General features: G+C 36.7%; 1 protein-coding gene across 4 annotated transcripts in view; it reads left to right on the top strand.

The window, feature by feature from the left end:
• The window catches only part of LOC139953853 (retinoic acid receptor alpha-like), a 29543-nt gene extending 10029 nt beyond the window's left edge, over positions 1 to 19514 (top strand). For all 4 annotated transcript variants that reach the window (XM_071953432.1, XM_071953433.1, XM_071953434.1 and 1 more), the window contains 7 exons: positions 7088 to 7227; positions 11865 to 12006; positions 13160 to 13383; positions 13664 to 13849; positions 14465 to 14714; positions 15356 to 15653; positions 16030 to 19514. In XM_071953432.1, the coding sequence (XP_071809533.1) occupies positions 7088 to 7227; positions 11865 to 12006; positions 13160 to 13383; positions 13664 to 13849; positions 14465 to 14714; positions 15356 to 15653; positions 16030 to 16204 (1415 nt within the window). In that variant the 3' untranslated portion in view covers positions 16205 to 19514. The remainder of the gene's footprint in view (positions 1 to 7087; positions 7228 to 11864; positions 12007 to 13159; positions 13384 to 13663; positions 13850 to 14464; positions 14715 to 15355; positions 15654 to 16029) is intronic.
• Positions 19515 to 21698: the final 2184 nt, after the last annotated feature.

The raw sequence follows: 21698 nt of genomic DNA on the forward strand, positions 1-21698 counted from the left end.
AATTTCCCCTTTGGATTGTTTTCAACCAGCATCAAGTTTCCTTCTTGCAGACCATTTGTATAAGTGGCATTTTTTAAAGCCTTTGGACTAAATTCCCAAAGGTGACCACCTTGTGTTTGTCAAAAAATTCAATAGCACAACATTCCGCGATAAAAGAGTTTTAGAAACCGATTAAATTTGATAAATTCATCTCTAATGGTATAGTGGGAATTGGGGCTAAAAAAGTATACACACTTGCTTTTATGCACAATCCATATTCATGTTTTGGCCAATAATATTAGAGGTAAGGTTACTTAGGTATAGCTTTGGTACTTACATTTAAAATGAATGACCATAAAAACTTACTTGTGGTTTCAGGGAAAGGGATTTAAAACAAATGTCAATCTAAGAAACATTTCATGCATGAAACACGAACTCAGATTGTTTATTCCAGTTTCAGGTTAGTCTTCCTGCATGGACATAACCGCTCTCGATTGTTGGCCATATCTCAAAAATGCTACCACCTTTAAAGATGTCAAACAATTGAACGGTTCCAAAAAACAAATGTGTCCTTTGCCTTAAAGCTTTTAAAACCTCTCCCTGATTATTGTAACTCCTAAGATTTATTTGAAGAAGTTGTTGGCGATATCTCAAATAGCTACCACATTTTAAAATATGTAGGATTAAAACAATTGAACAGTTAAAAAAAATACTTAACGCTATTAAAACCCTTCCAAGGAGTGCTAACTATTGTAATTCCTTAGATTTATTTGATGAAGTTGACCAAGAAGCTGGAGGGTCTGTTAAATATTGCTATTAGTCACCCACAAGAAGGAAGATATCTTTAATGACTGATACATAAAACATGTGTATACTGTATTTATTCCTGTCAATTACCCCCTGAATTGGATCTTTGTGTTGGGTAGCTGTGGTCTATTTCTTATAAATCTCCTTGGCTAGAGAGAGAGTGAGTTACTTGGTCATCGGCCTCTCCTTCATGGGCAATTAATTCAATATCTAAGATAGATGTGTGCAGTGCATTACAAATTTGGTTATTTAACCTATATAGCCCCTGTGTGAGGGAACAATGACCTGGTGGTGACGCTGTGATCAAATAATAAGCAATACGGTCAAATATAGTACACTAATTACAATAAATATGGACGGATTAAATGTATAGAGGAAAAATAGTCTTTCAATGGGGAAATTTACTACAAATTACACAATCAAGTTCCCTTTGAAATTTAAAAAAACAACATTTATCTATATTAGAAATAAAATTTGTGAAATTGATGAGATTACAAAAACATAGCATGGGAAAATAAACAGCGTATGTTTGAGGGAAACAAACACATGTTAACTAATAATCAGGAATAATTTTAATGTAGTGTACATGTTATCAGCTCGTCTATAATTTATCATGGAATAAATACAGCATTGGTGAAAATAATCTCACGATATTCAACTTAAAACACGAGTAACATGTTGAGAATAGATTATGATGATGATATTTAATACATTAACCAACTTACACTTATGATAAACTGTTTCTGATAATAATTTGTTTGGTGTTATCAAAATGAAATTAAAAACTGACAATAGTGTCTCGTTTGCTTTCAGATAAGTCTGATCAACTGGGAAAAACGATAAAAAAAACTCCAAACAGATGCTGCTCATTTTTCTTCGGAAAAATATAAAACTGCAGTAATTTCATAAAACTCTGGTACTGTAACACAAAATTTATTATCGGAAATAAACATGCGCCAGCCTTGGATGCTCTCTCCATATAGTTATAAAAATTAATTTTTTTAAATATAATTCTTAGGTTTGATTAATGTGATTATGAAACTTTTTATTGAACATTTTAATAATTTTATTTAAGTGACTCAAAGGGCTTTATGTTTTTATAATTTCCATTTCCTTTTGACAATAGTGTTTTGCAGCAGATGTAGTGTAGTTTTTAAAATAAGAAGAAAATTAAAAAGGTTTCAATTAGATTAAAGCATACCCTCTTCTTGAAGTACAATAAACATCTTTAGAAATCTCACTCCATTCTTTGTGATGTTTGACGGAATAGCTAGAGGAAAATTCACCCACTTCGATGATCTTACACTTCTTGCGCAAACATGTCTGTTATAAGGCATATCCCGACAGAATCACAAATGTTATTCTAAGTTATTGACATTACGTTATTAAATCATTTTTGCCCGCACATTATTTGTGCAATTGATTTTCGTTCCCGCTGATTATTTCTCGAGATGTATTTAATCAGGAAGATCTCGGTTCAACCTTTACCGTCTACCACTGCCTCGGGCACCACGACCCAGAAAACAAAATACTGCAAATTATTCTCAGGCCATGTCTAAATAAAAACTGTTTCCTTTTTATTTGCAATCGTTACATTTATTCATTTATTGTTATTTGGATGGTTGATGGACAAATTATATTGAGAGGCACAAACAACAAAGTTATTTGTGTTTGTTGTGATGGAAGCATTGTTCTTTGTTTCCCCCCAAGTGCCATGTATAAAGCTGTTGCAAAAGTACTTAGCAAATTCTTCATCTAAGCAAAAAATAGCAGTGAACCAGTCACAAGCAAATACAATACAAGGTCTTTCATCTGCTAACCTATTTCTCCCGGCCATTTTTATTCTATTGTCATTGTGAAATCAGTGGTTAGCTTGGTAGGATTCGAACCCGACCTTGTTTTTTTTTGTATAGGTGCTAGCTTGTTTCATTTGAAAGCTCTATTTCTCATTTATTTGACGAGCAAATAAACCCATTTTCAAGCAGACAGAAGACAGGAAGTGCTAGTTTGAGCATGAAGTGTCACATAAAACAGCTGAGTTTACCAATGCACTTGTTCTGATCCGTAGACTTTACAAACACGCTTTCAACACTTGAAAGCATCGATAGGAAACAACAAGAATCTAACTCTACAGAACAGGTGTAACTGTCTGAACTTATGCACTCTGCATTTGTTGGTGGTATTGTCACGGTAACTGCACCCTGCTCTTTTGGTTTCAGGAAGGAATCAAATTGTTCTCCTGGTGAGCACAGCTTGGTGCAGGGGAGGAAGAAATAGAAGATTAAACGGATTACTGAACTTACCAAAATATCTCTCAATCAAGTTCTTTATTCTTTTTTGTTGTTGGATTTATTTTGTTGTTATTTAATTTCCCCTAAAGATAGGATTTGATATTCCTCTTAAATTAGTCTAGATTGTAGGATGGAGCGAAACTTGCACCAGGCAAGGAGTCTCAAAGAGATGATGCATGGGGGGATGTTGGAGGTAGGAATTGATATTCCTCTAAAACAGTCTAGATTGTAGGATGGAGGGAAACATGCACCAGACAAGGAGTCCCAAAGAGATGATGCATGGGGGATGTTGGAGGTAGGAATTGATATTCCTCTTAAAACAGTCTAGATTGTATGATGGAGGGCAACATGCATCAGGGAGTTCATTGTATCTTATTTACATCTCTCCTTTTTCAACTTGAACAGAATCTATTTATGGAACCAAATAAGGTCATAAGATATTACACCCATAAGTAACACATTCTATCTTTCCCCATCCAAGTTTGATTGATTTCTCAAAAACATTTACAAAACATGAAAGAAAGATTATATACCTAAATCAATATGCGCCTTAAAGGAACACGTTGCCTTGGATCGGACGAGTTGGTCAAAACAAAAGCGTTTGTAACCGTTTTTTATAAAATTCATATGGTTGGAAAGATGTTTTAAAAGTAGAATACAATGATCCACACAAGTTTGCCTCCAAATTGCGTGGTTTTCCTTCTACTGTGCGAACTAACATGGTCGGCCATTTATGGGAGTCAAAATTTTGACCCCCATAAATGGCCGACGTATTAGTCGACGAGGTAAAAGGAAAACCACGCAATTTCGAGGTATGTTTGTGTGGATCATTGTATTCTACTTATACAACATCTTTCTACCCATATGCATTTTATAATAAACGGTTACAAACGCTTTTCAAAGACCAACTCGACCGATCCAAGGCAACGTGTTCCTTTAACATCACAAGACAACTGGATTCTCAACCTCAACACTTATTACTGTTTTCCCAAGTAAATAGATTCAACTGTGTTTTGTTTATTCTTTTGATGTAGGCTACTCCTCATCCATTCCTGTTTTCATGTTTGTTTTTTAGTTTTTTCTAACCCCACATGTAACTTTTTACTACTTGTAAATCTGTTGGTAAATATCACATTCAATTTGTCCCAGGGGCCACGAAATGGGATGTAAATAAAATGATATGAACATTTTGTTCACTGATTCTCTGTCGATTTTCTGCCAGTGTTCTGACGAACACAACACATGTGTCTTAAGGAACAACAGTCTCACAGTCTAAGAAACCTCATTGACTTCAACTTAGTTTGACCTCACAGTAAGTTCATACGAAGCATACATACCGTACATTCCTGTGGCTTCATACCAGGCCCTAGTTTCTTCATTCAAAGAACACTCTAAATACATAAAAATGAGTCCAAAATAATGGCTTATTTGTCTGAGGACTTCTGACAACTGCAAAGGAAATTGAGTGTTTCTTTATCTGCAGACTCCTTATCTAGGTTGGGGACATCAAAGTCATTTGTCAATGTCAAAGATTCTTCGGTGTTACTCTATTTTTAACACTTTGTCTTTTAATCATTTCCCTTCACTGATAATAGACCCCCCTACAACAACTAACTTCTAAACTCTGGATCCTGTAAACAACTTTTACAAAAAAACTACAATTTTGTCTTCTAAGGACAATTATATTTCAAGAGAAACCAGTACTTCCTCCTTTAGTCTACAATCAATGTCTAATCAACCTTCTCTTCAACTAACATAATAATTTATAAGAGAATTACAGTGTTTTCTGTTGTGAATGCAGACATTTTCTCCGTCCAAAACAAAACCATCACTCTAAGATCGTCAATCCATCTCGACAGTTCTTTAATAAGCTGAAACGGAACGCTTGAGGCGTTTTTTGTTTCATCATCTTACCTTTGTTGTTTTTTTTTATAAAAGGTGATCATCTGTTTTCATTTATTGGATCACGTTATTTTAGCTTAAAATTGCCGAAAGCAGTCAAGAAAGCCTGTCACCGAGTTTAGAAGCTTGAGATAACTAATACTGATTGTGAAATGTACTGTATTTAGGAAAAAACAACAACACAGGTCTATGAAATCTCTGCGGTGCTTTTTTGTGGCTGTAACGAATAACTATTTTGGTCATTGGCCAGTGATAGATAAATGGCCAATTCAATCTACTAATTCAAACGACCACAAACACACTCCAGGAAGTGACATTTGAAAGGATTTTTTGTAAATTTCTGAAAACAGAAAGACCTTAGAATTTCCATTGACAAATGCAGAATGCGAAACACTGTTATTTCAATACAATGTACATGTACCTGCTGTCTCTATATAATGTGGTCCACATGTGGTTGAGTGAATGTCAAAAATGAGTTATTAGAAGGAACTTGTGTTGAAGTTATTCAAAACAACAAACAGGAGAGGAGGGGAATGTAGAAAAGCCAAATAAAATAATACAATAAATTAAATTCTCTTGTTTGTCTAAGTCACCATATTGAGGCTGGAAACATGAATAGCCTGGTCCCTGTTTTAAAGATTGAGATTCTGTATTCGAACCCTGTTATATCAAACAGGGTGTGTGACCAAGATGTCAGACGATTGATAATAGGTGTATAGTATTCATTTTCTGCTTACAAAGACTCGTCATAAAGCCACTACAGTTACTCCGCTCAGTATAATGAAATAATAAATTCATTTGCCTGAGGCAGTTAAAATGAAGCTGTAGAGGACTACACAATGCTTGAATGGTAGAAGGTTGAGCATGGCTAACCATTGCATACTACCATAATATTAAAATGTACACCAAGGCTGTGTAATACTACAGAGACTACTTATCAATTTCAGAAACTGTGATATCAACATTTTTTATAATAAAAGAAAACGCAAAAAGTAGTTAATGCATGGCCTGACATTTTGCTCTAATCAGAGATTCCAATTGCGGATTATACTTCCTGTGTGGGTATACACTCTACCACCTTTTGAACTTAAATGTTACAGGGTAGTTTGATTGTATATAATATCAATATTTTTATAGGACTAAAATAGTTAAACAGTTCCGAAAACTAAAGGTAAACTTTGCCTTTAAATTTATTGGATAAAACTTATCTTATGTCAAAGGTTTTCAAGGACTAATTTTGTTGTGTCTGTTTTTTTCTTTGTTTTGTTTTGTTTGTTGTTGGTTTTTACTGCGCCTTGAACACCCAGCAGGGTGGATACATGCGCATTACAAGTCTTATTACTATCATTATTATTATAACATAAATCCTTTTGGGGAAAGAAATATCCATATTTAATGGAGTTTTCCGATTGCTAATTCTACACAGATAGTTACTAGTGAAATAAAAACGTCTGGGTGGTATTAGGTTACAAATACTAATCCGGAAAACCAGCCCATAATTGTTTCATGTTGACATATTATTAGGAATAAATATATTTCTATTGATATGAGTCATGAGAATAAATCCATACAGATTATTTCTCTTCAAATAAATTTGTAACTTCACTATACCCTTCAATCATAACATTCAAAACAACAGATTAAACATTTTGTATTTTAAGGAATATAATATTTTAAAGCCCTCGCCCCCAGTTTTGGAAGACTGTCTCCAAAATGTTGAGTGTGCATTTCTTATTAAATGTTTTTTCCCTCCATTTTGTCTTTTTATCTTGCTTTGTTTTGTATACAGTGCTTTGAGGCAGTTTTCCGGCAATACTGCGCTTTATAAGTTTCTTTATAATTGTTTAACATCTATTAAATTGTTGCAGTACCCATTCCTAAAACATAGGATTCGAACTGCTTCTAGCTACCGAGTAATCTTGTTGGTCTATAGTTGGTAAGACATAGAGTTGCAAAGGTCCTGTGTTCGAATCACACCCTGGTGCCTGTGATTTTTTTCACAGAACTTGGGTAAGTACCGACAGTCACACATCAGTGTATAGGGGTAAAACCAAAATAATATTGATTATTATTGATTTGAGGTGTCATTTTTGTTGTTGTTGTCACAGATGATGGACTGACAGCCATGGAAGGAATGGAAAACAGTGGACGCTCAGGTCCGGACAATGATCTGTGTCTACCTTGTAAAGTGTGTGGAGATAAATCATCAGGATTCCATTATGGCGTCATGGCTTGTGAAGGTTGCAAGGTAGGAATGGAGGGGGGGGGGGAGGATCGAGGAGGGGGTGGAGGAGGAATGGGTGCCATAGGAGAGGTGTGGAGGGGAAGAGGTTGCAGGGGTAGATGTACTAATGGGTTTAGGTTCTAGAAAGATAAATCATCAGGATTTCATTATGGCGTCTTGGCTTGTGAAGCTGTTAAGGTAGGAATGGTGGGGGAGGATCGGGGAGGGGGTGGAGGAGGAATGGGTGCCATAGGAGAGGAGTGGAGGGGAAGAGGTTTCAGGGGTAGATGTACTGCTGGGTTTAGGTTCTAGAAAGATAAATCATCAGGATTTCATTATGGTGTCTTGGCTTGTGAAGCTGTTAAGGTAGGAATGGTGGGGGAGGATCGGGGAGGGGGTGGAGGAGGAATGGGTGCCATAGGAGAGGAGTGGAGGGGAAGAGGTTGCAGGGGTAGATGTACTGCTGGGTTTAGGTTCTAGAAAGATAAATCATCAGGATTTCATTATGGCGTCTTGGCTTGTGAAGCTGTTAAGGTAGGAATGGTGGGGGAGGATCGGGGAGGGGGTGGAGGAGGAATGGGTGCTATAGGAGAGGAGTGGAGGGGAAGAGGTTTCAGGGGTAGATGTACTGCTGGGTTTAGGTTCTAGAAAGATAAATCATCAGGATTTCATTATGGCGTCTTGGCTTGTGAAGCTGTTAAGGTAGGAATGGTGGGGGAGGATCGGGGAGGGGGTGGAGGAGGAATGGGTGCTATAGGAGAGGAGTGGAGGGGAAGAGGTTGCAGGGGTAGATGTACTGCTGGGTTTAGGTTCTAGAAAGATAAATCATCAGGATTTCATTATGGCGTCTTGGCTTGTGAAGCTGTTAAGGTAGGAATGGTGGGGGGAAAATTATAATAATGTTCTTGTTATAAAGAGGTATTTTGGCCAGTCTTGTTATAACGAGTGTCAACCATTATTACGTGCATACAGCCTCATCACCACAGTACATGCCCTAGCCATGAACTACACACATCAACCATGTAACGAGCCTCACTGAGTGTTCAACACAACGGCCATTCACCTCAATAATCCCGTTCAATATGTCATGCCTCTAGAACGAGCCTCATGTTTCTTTAAGATCCTTGCATCATCCACCGAGCTATGGATCATCTAAAACGCCTCAGGACTAAGACTTTACAATATATAAGCCGGCACAAACCATGAATATAAATTGTAGTTATTGATTTTAAAGCAAGGATACTTTGCCACCACAGAAATGTTGTCATATATATATATGCAACTGCTTTTGGTTTTACAAACAAAAAGGTTTATTTCATCTTTAGTAAGGAAGAACAGTAATTTTTCTGTTTAGTAAGAACAGCATTTTCTGTGGGGGGGGGGGGAAGGGTTCATTTTTTCGCATATAAACATAAAAGCTAGACAAAAAAAGTACAACAATTATGAAGCCTTCACTTGAAATTATGGAAGAACAATTTAATTTTTTAGGCCCTTCTTTCTTAATTTTTCACCAAAGGAATCCACTTTAGTTTTTTCTCATACAAACAACAGTGGCAAATCCTGTACTTTTCTCACAAAAGAAATCAGCAATTTCCAGTCCTTGAGCTTCAGTCTTGAAAGACACAGTAATTTTCCTCCAGTAAGGGCCACTTCTATGGGCAAAATGTAAGCTGACTATTTTTTAACCTTACGGATGGCACCAGCAGCAAAAGCACAGGGCACCACAGCAAAAGCACAGGGCACCACAGCAAAAGCACAGGGCACCAGAGCAATTGCTGTGGGTGTTTTTGGTTCGAGGCCTCCCATACCAAACCGTAGACACATCAGCATAAAAATCTCATGAAAAAAAAAAAAAAACTCCTCACAAACTTGAACGTCAAACCTTGCCACTGGGCTTAATAAACATTTTTTAACTCCAACAATTGTTATCTTAATATCTGGTTTTCAAACACGTAGTTGATGTTGAGATCTCATTCATTTCATGATAGATCCCCTCAGGGTATTTATATACAGAGGGGAACAAAACACGATTCATTTCAACCAAGTGTACTTTTTAAAGGGGAACTTGATCAAGAATTTATATTTGATTAATGACTGAATACATCATGTACCTATAGATGGCTGTAAACACAGAGGTAAAAATATTGAGCAGCCGAATTAAAAAATATATTGACAATTTATTTTATATAAAAGAGCGCTTTTCCCATAGACCTTTTCGCAAATACTGGGGCGCGCGCGTAAAGCTTGGAATTAGGTGCATTGTGGTCTAGCTGATTACAAATTTGATTCATATATATCCCACAATGCACCTCATTCAACAGTCTGCGCTTGCGCATTGGTATTTGCGATAAGGTCTATTACAAAGTTTTAAGGCATACTATGTATGGATGTGAATTTTTTTGTCCTTTTCTTGGCCCCCCCCTTTTACACTTTTATCCTGTTTTTATGGCAAAACGGCCTGTATAACTTTGTTAGAGTTTTGCCATTGAGGACCGTCTGTGCTAGCTACATGTGCTCCATGCTCACAAACAATTGCACTCTATTTTAGAAGGGAAATTGGTCACCAGTGAAGAGAAAAAAACAGTTCTTTGAACTTATTTTCTAATCACACAATATTTTATGGTTTAACACCATAGAGCAAAGACCAGTGTGAAATTACACACAGATTTTTATACCCACCTCTCAGATTTCATAGTTTTAAAACAACATTTCCCTGAAAAACAGCCCTCAACAAAACTGCTTATAATCATGAATAACTAGACCATAGACATTCCTAGCGTAGTAAATTATGAATAATAGTCTGTTGTAGTTCATGCTAAACCAGAGGTTGTTATAATACCACAAAGCCTGGGGCAAGTTTATTATGCAAGCCCCACCAACTACTTGTTAAAAAAAAAACTACAAAGTGACTGAAACAGGTGCATCGTCATCTACGTGCTAAAAACCCAATCAGTGTTTCTCTGTTCAGAATGTACCACTTCAGTCAACATGGTTAGCCTTGAACTTTTCAACCTGGTGCATTGTGGGTAATTGTCTTGAATGGGTACTAGCGAGGGCGAAGGGTAGGGTCTATAAATCTTGGCAACAATGAGGTCAAGACAAACATCATCATCATTCAAGGTTTATGGTTGAGGGTTAAGAGTTTGGTATAAAAACAAAATATGTATGAAAACAAAAACTCTTCAACGGTAATGAACTTCCTAATTGGTGGTCTTCTCCTCCTGAGACAATGGCCTGCTTTCATAAACCTGCTAAGCAGGAAATACTGCTAGCAAATCTATCTGCCAGGCCAAAAAATGGGTGGGGCACCATGTCACAACAAAGTAAACTTTATAAATTTTTTGCCCGGGTGCCCAGTTTCTATATGGAATGTTTTTCTGTGCTTAGCAAGTTGTTATGCTTACAGGCTTTATGAAATTGGGCCAAACTTTATGGAGCTGCTTAAAACATAGCTTTCATGAATGAAGTCTGTATAAGCCCAAAACTTGGGTAAGAACAGAAAAGACCTTGCTCACCAGAAACATGTTACCAACCACATCAGTCCAGAAAATTTACATTGTTGCGAATGGTGCCCCAATAATTTTTGGCTTAGCAAAAAAAAATTGCTAAGCAGTATTTTTTCAGCTTAAATTGGGCACTGGTTGATAATTGAATTAGTTGGAGGTGATCAATAGCTGGGGGTTATATCTTACTTCAATATTAGGGGTTTCCCCTAATGAATCTTAGCATTTTAAAGGTACAGTACAGAAAAAAACTCAAGATCACAGATTTACATAAAACTTACAGTCTAATGATGATGATAGTAGAAAACAACCGTTGAAATATTTCTGTCTGAAATGTCATGTTTGATGAGAAACAAATGAAACTAATTTCCACATTGGAGTTTCATTTATTTCATTAAAATGCTCAGTAAGCGTTTTATTTCATTTTCTTTAAATCGATGTCATGCAAAATGTGTAATCGGTTTTTCACTACTTTCTTGTGACCCAGATGGCCGATCAATCTCAAACTTCTACAGGTTTGTCAGTTTGTGTATGGTGGTTTACGTAAAGTACTTACACTGCCAGTAGAAACTGTTAGCTAAAACCAATTCTGTAATATTCCTTTAAGACCTCCCAAGGGGCCTTAGTGACTTCAAGACATAAGATGTTCATTATCCACAGAAAAAAGGAAGTAAAAATGGATCAAGAACTGGGTTTTTGTAGGGCGTTTACCAAAGTCACATCTTCAAATTATTAGAGAAACATGTTTTCAATTCTCAAGTGAATAATATTTTGAGGGATCGTTTGTCTGAAGATGAGTAGAGCACATTGTCCGGAAATAGTTTGGACACTTTATCTCAACCCATGGGTTCTTCTCAGACTCTTATCCCCGGTTCTTCTCAGAACCAACACAAGTCTTGCAGTCTAACCATGAACCAACACATCTTCAAAAAAGAAAGGCACTGCAGCCAATTTCATGAATCTCTATTTAGGCAAGTGACTCGTCCTAACTTAGGATGGGTTCAATGTGTTTTAAGATTTAAATATTTACTTCTGTTTACTGTTTTAGAATTGCTTCATCAAAATAGTGTAAAGAAAAATAAATTTTTCTGTTAAAATATCCTTTTTTGTATAAAGTCTTCCAAAGTTAATGATCTCCTTTTCTTTTGTTTCTATCAGGGATTCTTCCGCCGCAGCATCCAGAAGAAAATTGATTACAAATGTCACTTTTCAGGGAATTGTGCAATTGAGAGAATCAATCGAAACCGATGCCAACATTGTCGCTTCAAAAAATGTCTAGCCGTTGGAATGTCCAAAGAATGTAAGTAGGTCTTGGACTTTTTAAAGGGTTTGGGTACTTTTTGTGTGACACAATTTAACACAAGCATCAACAGATTTACATGAAACTTTACATGGTTTACAGATAATGATGGTAGAAAGCTTTCCTTAAAATAGTACTTGCTGAGGTGCTGTAGTTTTTGAGAAATTTGTTAATTATTTTAGCAAGTTCAATCTCTCCTGAAAACATTGCTGTGTGATTTTCACCTTAAAAGAAATGTTTACAACTTATTAAACTAAAACTTCTACAGGTAAATTATTTCACACACATCTTCACCCACAGTGAGTAGAGATTTTAAATGGTTCATGGTTAGACTGCAGGACTTGCAATGATAAGGTTGTGGGTTCGAATCCTACCAAGCTAACCGCTGATTTCACCGCTGAAGTTACAGAAATGCCTTAAACTCATGACTGTCATCACAGTTAGGGAAAAGGAAAAAACATTCAGGAAATCCATTGTCAACTGGAATGAAAGGGAACATGCTAAACAACGACCACAGACAATGTTATCTGTATCTCAACCCCCGTCCCCCAACACATCCGGTGTAGATAATGTTTTGGAAATATTGTCAAGTACGCTACAGAGTTTGACCTGTGATTCAACTCAGTGTAATAAGCAGCCCATCTGTTTTTATCATAATTCACTGCTGATTTGAGGAGTTAGTTTGTCAATAAAGTAACTTCATGAGACTGTGAAATTTGAGGTTATTTTTTTTCCCAATAAATTCTAGAGCCTTATTTTGGATTTGAAAAGACGAACCTTCTAATTCATGCTGTCCAACAATTCTGATGAACTTACTTAAAGATTTATGTGGGACCAAAGTCAGTAAGCTGCTAAGCACAGACAGCTGCTAAGTAAGCACAGACAATTTCAGTTAACTTCTAAGCACAGACAATTTCAAAAGCTACAGCTAAGCACAGACAATTTCAGTACGCTGTTAAGCACAGACAATTTCAATAAGCTGCTAAGTAAGCACAGACAATTTCAAAAGCTACAGCTAAGCACAGACAATTTCAGTAATCTGGTAAGTAAGCACAGACAATCAAGGAGAATCAAATTGTCCTTAAACTGAGTGTAATACAACCTCAAGGAAAGATCCAACATCTTAAAATATGACTTTTCTTTTCTTACAAAGCCGTGAGGATTGGTCGCTACTCCAAGCGTGTTAAACAGAACAACATGGATGAGATTAAGAGATTATCAAGTCGCCCTGAGACTGCGGCCGAGAGGGAGGCAAGGGAACGACATGAGATGGAGATATATACGCTGTCTCAGGCCGTGTCTCAAGCTCATAATATGACTTGTGAATACACCAAGAGTAAAGTAGACGTCTTACTACAACAACGAGAGACAATTATGGTAAGAAAATAGTACGATTAAGTACGGTTTGCTGTGATACCATGTAAGAAATCTCTTTTATGAGTAGTGGTTGCTCTGAGATCTCATAACATGACTTGTAAATACACCAAGAGTAAAGTAGACATCTTACTACAACATGTAGTTGTACACGTCATCTTAAGATGACAGTTTTTACACATAGCATCGACAGTCACTGTTCATCTTGTAATCCTTCCTTGTGTATAATCATTTAAAATAAAACAAATAAATAATTAACAAATGTTGACATTTTGTCTTTTAGATGCGTCTCCATGCAGGAGAAGACTTGAGTATTCCTTCCAGCGTTGATTTCAGTAAATGGAAGCCAGAGGAGAGATCTAGTAGTAAAGCTTTTACATGGAGGATCTTTAGTGAAGCTATTATGCCATGTATCCAGAGGGTAGTAGAGTTTGCTAAATGCTTACCCGGATTTCTTACATTACAACAGGTTGGTACAACTTTCCAATTAAAGACCTAGTTTGGTGAATAAATAATAATAATAATTTGGGGGCTAAGCATCCTTACTCGCAGTTAAGAGCTGAATTGCGAAGGACACGGCTACAACGTGTTTTGCGAAGGACGCGGCTACAACGTGTTCTAGAAGCAGGCATGCAAGGGAGCCTTTGCCTGCCAGCCACATCAACTCATTAAGACCTTGGAACACAGCCAAGATCAAAAGTGTTTGATTTTTCACTTTCTAATTGTCGAAGACCAGTCTCCCCGACATATATGCATAAAATAACAAATCTGTGAGCATTTGGACTAAAATGGAATAATGCTAAAAAAAATGATTGATCATGAAATTTCACAAAAATTAATTTGTGTGTTTTCAGATGCTTAAAAAAGGCTTCAGACCTGAAGTCTTTTAATATTCGAGTGAGAATTACTCCTTACGTTACTTCAGAGGAAGCTGTTTCTCACAATGTTTTATACTATCAACAGCTCTCCATTGCTTGTTACCAACTAAGTTTTATACTAACAATTATTTTGAGTAATTACCAATAGTGTCCACTGCCTTTAATTGAACAACATAATGACATTTTCTTGTTAACCTCTTTTCCAGGAGGACCAAATGACATTACTAAAGCAAGGTTTCTTTGAGGTATGGATGATCTACTTGTCTCCGGTTATGTTGACTGATTTAAGACTAATTATTCTGAGAGAAGATTGTGTTTTCACTCGTGAGTTTCTGGATAAGATGGAGACGCCCGATCTTTGGAGACACATCTTTGAGTTTAGCACTGGCCTTCATCAGCTTGGCTTAACAGACATGGAGCTTGGACTGTTTGCTTCTATTACTATCATGAGTGGGGGTAAGTGGCACCTAAGACTAGGCTCAAACAGTAGGATTAGGAAGGATTCAATAAAATAATAAAAGTAATATATTGGTTTCTTATATAGCGCTCATATCCATCACTTAGTAACGTCCAGGGCGATTCAACATTCAGTATGTGCCTGCAAGGTATTGCTACGTTTTTGAATTCTGAGATCAAATTCATTTCATAGGTGCTATGGCGCAGTATGCTACCAATCACACTAGGAATCACCTGGGCAAACCCCCTCTCTTTTAGGGTTCTTTTACGTGCATTACACAACACACAGGACCAGCGGCTTTACGCCCCATCCGAAGGACGGAGCAATAATAGTTAGGTGTCTTGCTTATGTCTTGACCTGGACTCAAAACCACACTCTGCTGAACAGAAACACTAGAGCTTGAGTTTGGTGTCCTGATCCACTCAGCCAAGACACCCATTTAAAAACTCATTAAAGTACCACACGGCCATTAAAAGATTAAAGAGAAAAATGGTTATCCCCCACCTTGGAGGACGAGAAACCTGGCAGTCTCAGAAAATTAATATCGATCTTTTCCTTTGTTGAAATGTCACTATAATTGTTTCTTCATCAGCTACACTATTCCCCCAACCATTCACAATCTCATCCTCTTATCTTTCAGATCGCGGAGAGATCAAAGATTCAAAACGTGTCGAGGACCTCCAAGAAAAGTTCCTTGAATGTCTCCGTCGGGAGATAAGTCGTCGTGAAGTCAAAGACAATCATCTCTTTGCAAAGGTCTTAATGAAGATGCCTCTCCTTCGATCAACGTCTACTCTACAGATGGAGACAATGTTGAGGTTCAGGATGGAGTTTCCAAACGTTGCAATTCCTAAACTGTTTGTGGAGTTGAATAATGTCAGTAGTGATGATGATTTTATGCCGATGATGACAGAAGTTCTTGGACTTAACGGAAACATGTAAGTGAAACAACATGTCCCTAAAAATCAACCAATCTTTCCACCGGTTCTTTTCATAACCAACACCACAAAAGAGATTTTCACGCGGTGCTTCTGCAAACATCACCTAATCACCTGTAACAGAATTGCCAACTCTCCCCGGTTCTGTAGAAAGTTTCTTGAAAATCAACCATTTTATCCTGGATGAAATCTCCCTGATTGCAAGATACAAATGTTGACAGCCATGGTCTAGGCCTTGCTGTCACTCAGGGCAGTTTTCAGTCAAATTGAAGGCTACCAAGTGTAGCGCCAGCACATTAATCCAGAGGTCATTGGTTCATAATCCCGCTCTAGTCAATTTTCCTTTGTTCACCTTCAAATCCTTTTTATTCCTCAGGAGAAAAAGACCTCATGACATTGCAGAGAACCTTCCATTGTCAAAGATCACCAAAGAAGGAGGTCTCTTCCAGCCTCCTAAAGCTGTGTTTGGCGTCCCGACCCAACGCTCTCCATCTGCCGTCTCACAAGACGATGTCAATATGGTCATGTCGTTAATGACTGCTACAACTTAAATAGCAACTGCTGTTTACTGCTGAATGAATTGTAAGACATGAAATAGTCACAGACTGATGGAAGATTACTTCGCAAAAAATAGTCAATGGCCTGACGTTGAAACCCCAGTGCTCAAAGTCCTTTTTTTCAAAGGCTTAAAAAAATTTTTTTTTACTGAAATGCAACAAGTTCTAAACAAGTTGCCTGGTGCAAGAACATGTAACTGAAATGTGTGCCACTTTCTGAAAAAACAGGAAACATTTTATGGTTTTCTAAAAAAAATACTTTTCTGGCTTTTTAAAAGCATTTTAACTGGTAAACCCACGCGTCACTTTCTCAAAAAGGGAAATATTTTATGGTAAATTGAAAATACTTTTCCTGCTGTGTAAAAGCATCAAGAAAAGTATATTAATTGTTAAACCTACATTGTACAAGCTTGTTGTGTACTACTTGGTTTGTATCAACTTTATTCTCCACAAAAGGCATTTATGTGGAATGGATACTTGGCTGTGATTGGTCAATGCATATGGGCATGGGGTTCATTGAATCCCTCTTTTATTTCTGCTATAAGCAGCGTAAAGTTATATCTGCTAAGCAGCGTAAAGACCTTGCAAGTCTTGCGTATAGTGGAACATTTTTAGGACTACATTGTTCCCACAAATATTGCTTTATAACGCATGAAGAAAACAAACTTGTGCACTTTACCGAGTCTCAATGTCCACAATACATGTGCGACTTGCACATTGGGAATAAGCATTGGAGTTGAGTAATTTGTCCAACTGCCCAATTTTATAAAAAAGCTGTAAGCACAGGACTTGCTTAGCACAGACACAATAATGCTAAGCAGAGACTAAAAGAATGCTAAGCACAAACAGGTTTAGCAAAGAAATGTGCTAATCAAATTGGGCTAGATACAAAATATCGGTTGATTCAATTTCTGCTCTAGTCAATTTGTTGTTGCTCAACCCCAAATTACATTTAAAAAGCTATACAAAAAACTCAACAGGGTGTAGTAAAAAGCAAACAATTTGATGATCCAATTTTTGTGAAAATAAAAATTATGAAACGCATTTATTTTTCTGTACATGCTTTCCAAATGCATTTTGTTGAACAGAACTGTTTTGATAAAGTGTTTTAAATTTGTATATTTGTGACCCGTTAAACAGAAGATTCAAAGCCCCCCCCCACCTCAAAAATTCTCAATGAAGTCAAATCCCATCAATAAAATGTTTTGAAATATTTTGGATTCAATAATGAAGAAACTTGGATTGGGGAATTCTTCTGCTATATTTAAAATTTTTGAAGATACAAAGGAGTTGTAGAGAAAACAAATGTCTTCAAAATTGATTAAAAGGTAGTTTACAAGATTATGGTTTAATTTAAATTTGAAAGCTTACTGATAACAAAGTTTATACCACCACCATTCTTTTCCTGAAATATTCCCTCTGAAATGAAGTCATATTCAATAAATTTGTTAATAATCTTTAAAAATATAAAAACACAACGACTGATTTCGGTTGTTTCAACCAGAATTAAGGACAATGTGTGTACATGCAGAAAATTGTGCATGGTTTTCACTATTTTCTCCCGACTTGCTCATTGGATTAAGCCCAAATATTCACAGGTTTGTTGATCACATAAAACATGAACACTGTCTGCGACTATCATTAGTTACTATGGTAACTATTTTTATGGGTTATTTAGGGCATGGAGGAAGGATAATAAGCGACAATTTTAGTCTCCAAATGAAGTTAGTTTAAATATTTTTGTTTCAATTTGAAAAAAAAATCTTGATTTATTCCTTTAGAACTTACCTTGCTTTTAATATTCAAACTGTATGATTATATATTCATTGTATGTAAATTTATTCATAATTTTGCAACTAGACTAATACATAATGAGGTGCATATATAATTATAACTTATGTTTCAATATGAATATGATAACAAATAATGCATAGGTATGGGTAGAACTTGGTTGTATTTTTCATGGACAAATGTTTGTAAAAAATAATGTATAAAATTGTGGCACTTTTCGTCAATCAAAAAAAAAATGTTTTGAGTCAAACATGGTCAAACCAACGAAGAATAAACAAAATGAGTTCTCATTGATGAAGATAAGTTTGACTCAAGGCTGTTTAAGACCAGTAATCCCACCGATGTTATTTATAAAGATTATTATTAAACCGTCTCAAAAACCTAAAAATATATATTGTAGAATCATTTTATAAAACATGGTTTGTGGGTGCGTATTAGTTTACCCATATCTGCCTAGCCTCCCATAGAACACAAATGCTGTTAGCAGCTAATCAACCATTTGCAAGTTAGATTTGAATATTGTCTGAATACAATCCTCAGACTATAGAGACAGTTGCTATGTCACATCGAGCAAGCTTTTGCGTACTTGCGTAAGAGACTATGAACACCTATACACAATTCTGGATGAATGTTTATGTATTGTATGGTACAATAATGGCACCAGGGTTTGCTTATCGTGGGGTTGCTACGCAAAGGCTTGCCCCGAACCATATGATTGTGCTGTGGGTCCGAGGAATTCACACACATTTGGTACAGAAAAAAAAAAAAAGTTCACAGATTTACAAATAATTTACAGGGTTTACAGGAGGTAAGGGTGAAAGACTTCTCCTGAAATATTTAGTCCATGCAATTCTTTACTTTTTGAGAAAACATGAAAACAATATCATTTCTCGTACGCGAGAATTACGGATTTTATCTTAAACACATGTCATGACACGGCGAAACGTGCGGAAACAAGAGTGGGTTTTCCTGTTATTTTCTCCCGACTCCGATGACCGATTGAGCCTAAATTTTCACAGGTTTATTATTTTATATATATATATGTTGTGATACACGAAACATTGGACTGTTTACCGAAAGTGTATAATGGCTTTAAGTTGTGGCTTAGCAAGTCGTTGTACCAGACATTATTAAAATCTCACTCACAAATGTCTTATTATGGGAAAACCTGTACATGAACAAGAAGTTTGTTGAATTGCAGACGGCAATAAATATACGTTATGACAATTATTGTAAAGCAAGAATAAGCGCTAATTGAGCATAGGTAGGAATGTTCAGTGTTTATGTACTGTGTGACAGTCTGGTGGATATGGGGAATTAAGATTTTATTTTATCTGGAAATTAGAATTTCTGTGTAGGTTTTATTTTTTATCTTCTTGTGATGGGGGACAAGAATTTTGAAGTAGCAATTTGTTTGTTTTCTTATTTACAAACTGTAGAACTGTAATATATTTACTGTAGAAATCAACTATAAAGCAACTAAACAACTCAAAGATTAACGGCATTTTCTTATTAAATTCCAATTTTGTAGGAATATGAGTTTAAGTGTCAACGACTTGTTTTGTTTTGTTCACGCTGTTAATATAACGAACAAAGTCAACTAGTCTGAATACAGAGTTTAGGCCAAATCAACAAATATCCTGATAAAATATAGTCAGATTCAGTTAAAAGAAAAACAATCAACAGGCACAAAAGAAAACTAAAACTTGAAGTCCATCAAACCAAGCTTTAAAGGCACTTAAAGGAACACGTTGCCTTGGATCGGTCGAGTTGGTCATTGAAAAGCGTTTGTAACCGTTTGTTATAAAATGCATATGGGTAGAAAGATGTAAAACTAGAATACAATGATCCACACAAACATGCCTCGAAATTGCGCGGTTTTCCTTTTACCTCGTCGACTAACACGTCGGCCATTATGGGGGTCAAAATTTTGACTCCCATAAATGGCCGACCATGTTAGTTCGCACAGTAGAAGGAAAACCACGCAATTTCGAGGCAAACTTGTGTGGATCATTGTATTCTACTTTTAAACAGCTTTCCAACCATATGCATTTTATAAAAAACGGTTACAAACGCTTTTGTTTTGACCAACTCGTCCGCTCCAAGGCAACGTGTTCCTTTAAGAAGATAACACTATGAGTGAGGTTAAGATAAAGCATAGAGCAAGGAACAAGCAAACAACAAATATAATCTGGCACTACTTACCATTTTGACTGGTGGTTGTTTACTGCTAGTAGTTACAGCGCCCTCTCTTGACGTGAACAGCTTTAATAACCTGAATCCAATGGAACCAAAGTACATTTTATTTAATTGTTGAGGTGCTTAAAGTCGACTCACTGTCGAGTTCAAACACTCAGTTCTAAATCCTTGATTCTCCCCCATGTCTGGGCCCAAATTCGTAGAGCTCTATATACACAAAAAGTTGCCAAGCACAACAAAATTATGCTAACCAGAAAAAGGTCTAGCTAAAGAAACACATTTTATATGTATGTGACTAGTATTCCATTTGTTTTTGTTAGGCAGAAAGTTGCAGAATGCAATCGACTGCTTTTAAAAGCATTGATGGGCACTGGTCTGAGGTGTTTTACAAACTTGTAGAGACCTTTGATCATACAGTGTAGATTTTAGGCAAAATAACTTGGTATGAAATAGTAACTTGTCATTGAACTTACTCTGATCATGGAGGGAGGTAGAATTGGTGCCAGCATACAGTGCATCCCCCCATGTACATGATGTTGTCTGGCCACACCCCAACATGGAGGTAGAATTGGTGCCAGGATAAAGTGCAGCTCTCATCACCCCCTGGATATAGAGCCTTCATCCCTCCAGCACATGATGTTGTCTGGCCACACCCCAAATAGCCAACCTACACTGTTCCTTGCTCTATGCTCACACTAGCTTAGCTTCCTCTGCATAAAACTGTGCAACCATTTCTGTGGGTCCTTTCTCTATGGTACAACTATAGTACTCAAGGAATGTTATTGAGTAAAAAGAACCTTTGTTAAAGACTTGACCATGCTACAAGTGAATGATGTAACTAAACAAAGGGATCTAGAGTGGGTTGTTGTTGTCAACCTACAGGTGATGATTCAATGGACACATGACTAAAAAGTATCCCAGTTCAAAAGGAAAAATATGTGTCCATCTCCACAAGTCACTGACCTGGACAAGTCCATATCATCAGGGGAAGCTGGACCATGCTGCAAGTGAATGATGTAACTAAATAAAGGCAGCTAGAATGGGTGGGTGTTGCCAAAAAGAATGTAATCCAACAGGTGTTGATTCAATGTGTACTGGGGGGGGGGGGGGGCAGGGCCAAAATAATCTTCTCTTGTGGGGCCGGGGAAAGTCTTTTCAGGATATCGAACCATCCATTTGTGCATTTTTCGGGGGGGGGGGGGGTATTCTTACGCCACACATTACTGACCTGAAAGGGTGAATAATGCGATAAAATTTTAGTGTGTTTGTGAGTTTAATAAAAAATTGTACTTTGCAGAATTACAAAGTCTGTAAGCCTTCGAGAAAGACTATTTTTTCCATTTAATAATTTCACTTAAGAAAATATTGGCTTGATAATTTTTTATTTTTTTTTTTTTTGGGGGGGGGGGGGGGGGTTCTCAGTTTTGTCAACCAAATTCTGAATACCACCGGTTCTATTTTAGATGTACGACAACTCACACAAACTTCACTCCAGAAA

The sequence above is a fragment of the Asterias amurensis genome, chromosome 22, assembly GCF_032118995.1.
Source record: "Asterias amurensis chromosome 22, ASM3211899v1".
In the NCBI taxonomy this organism is placed as follows: Eukaryota; Metazoa; Echinodermata; class Asteroidea; order Forcipulatida; family Asteriidae; genus Asterias; species Asterias amurensis.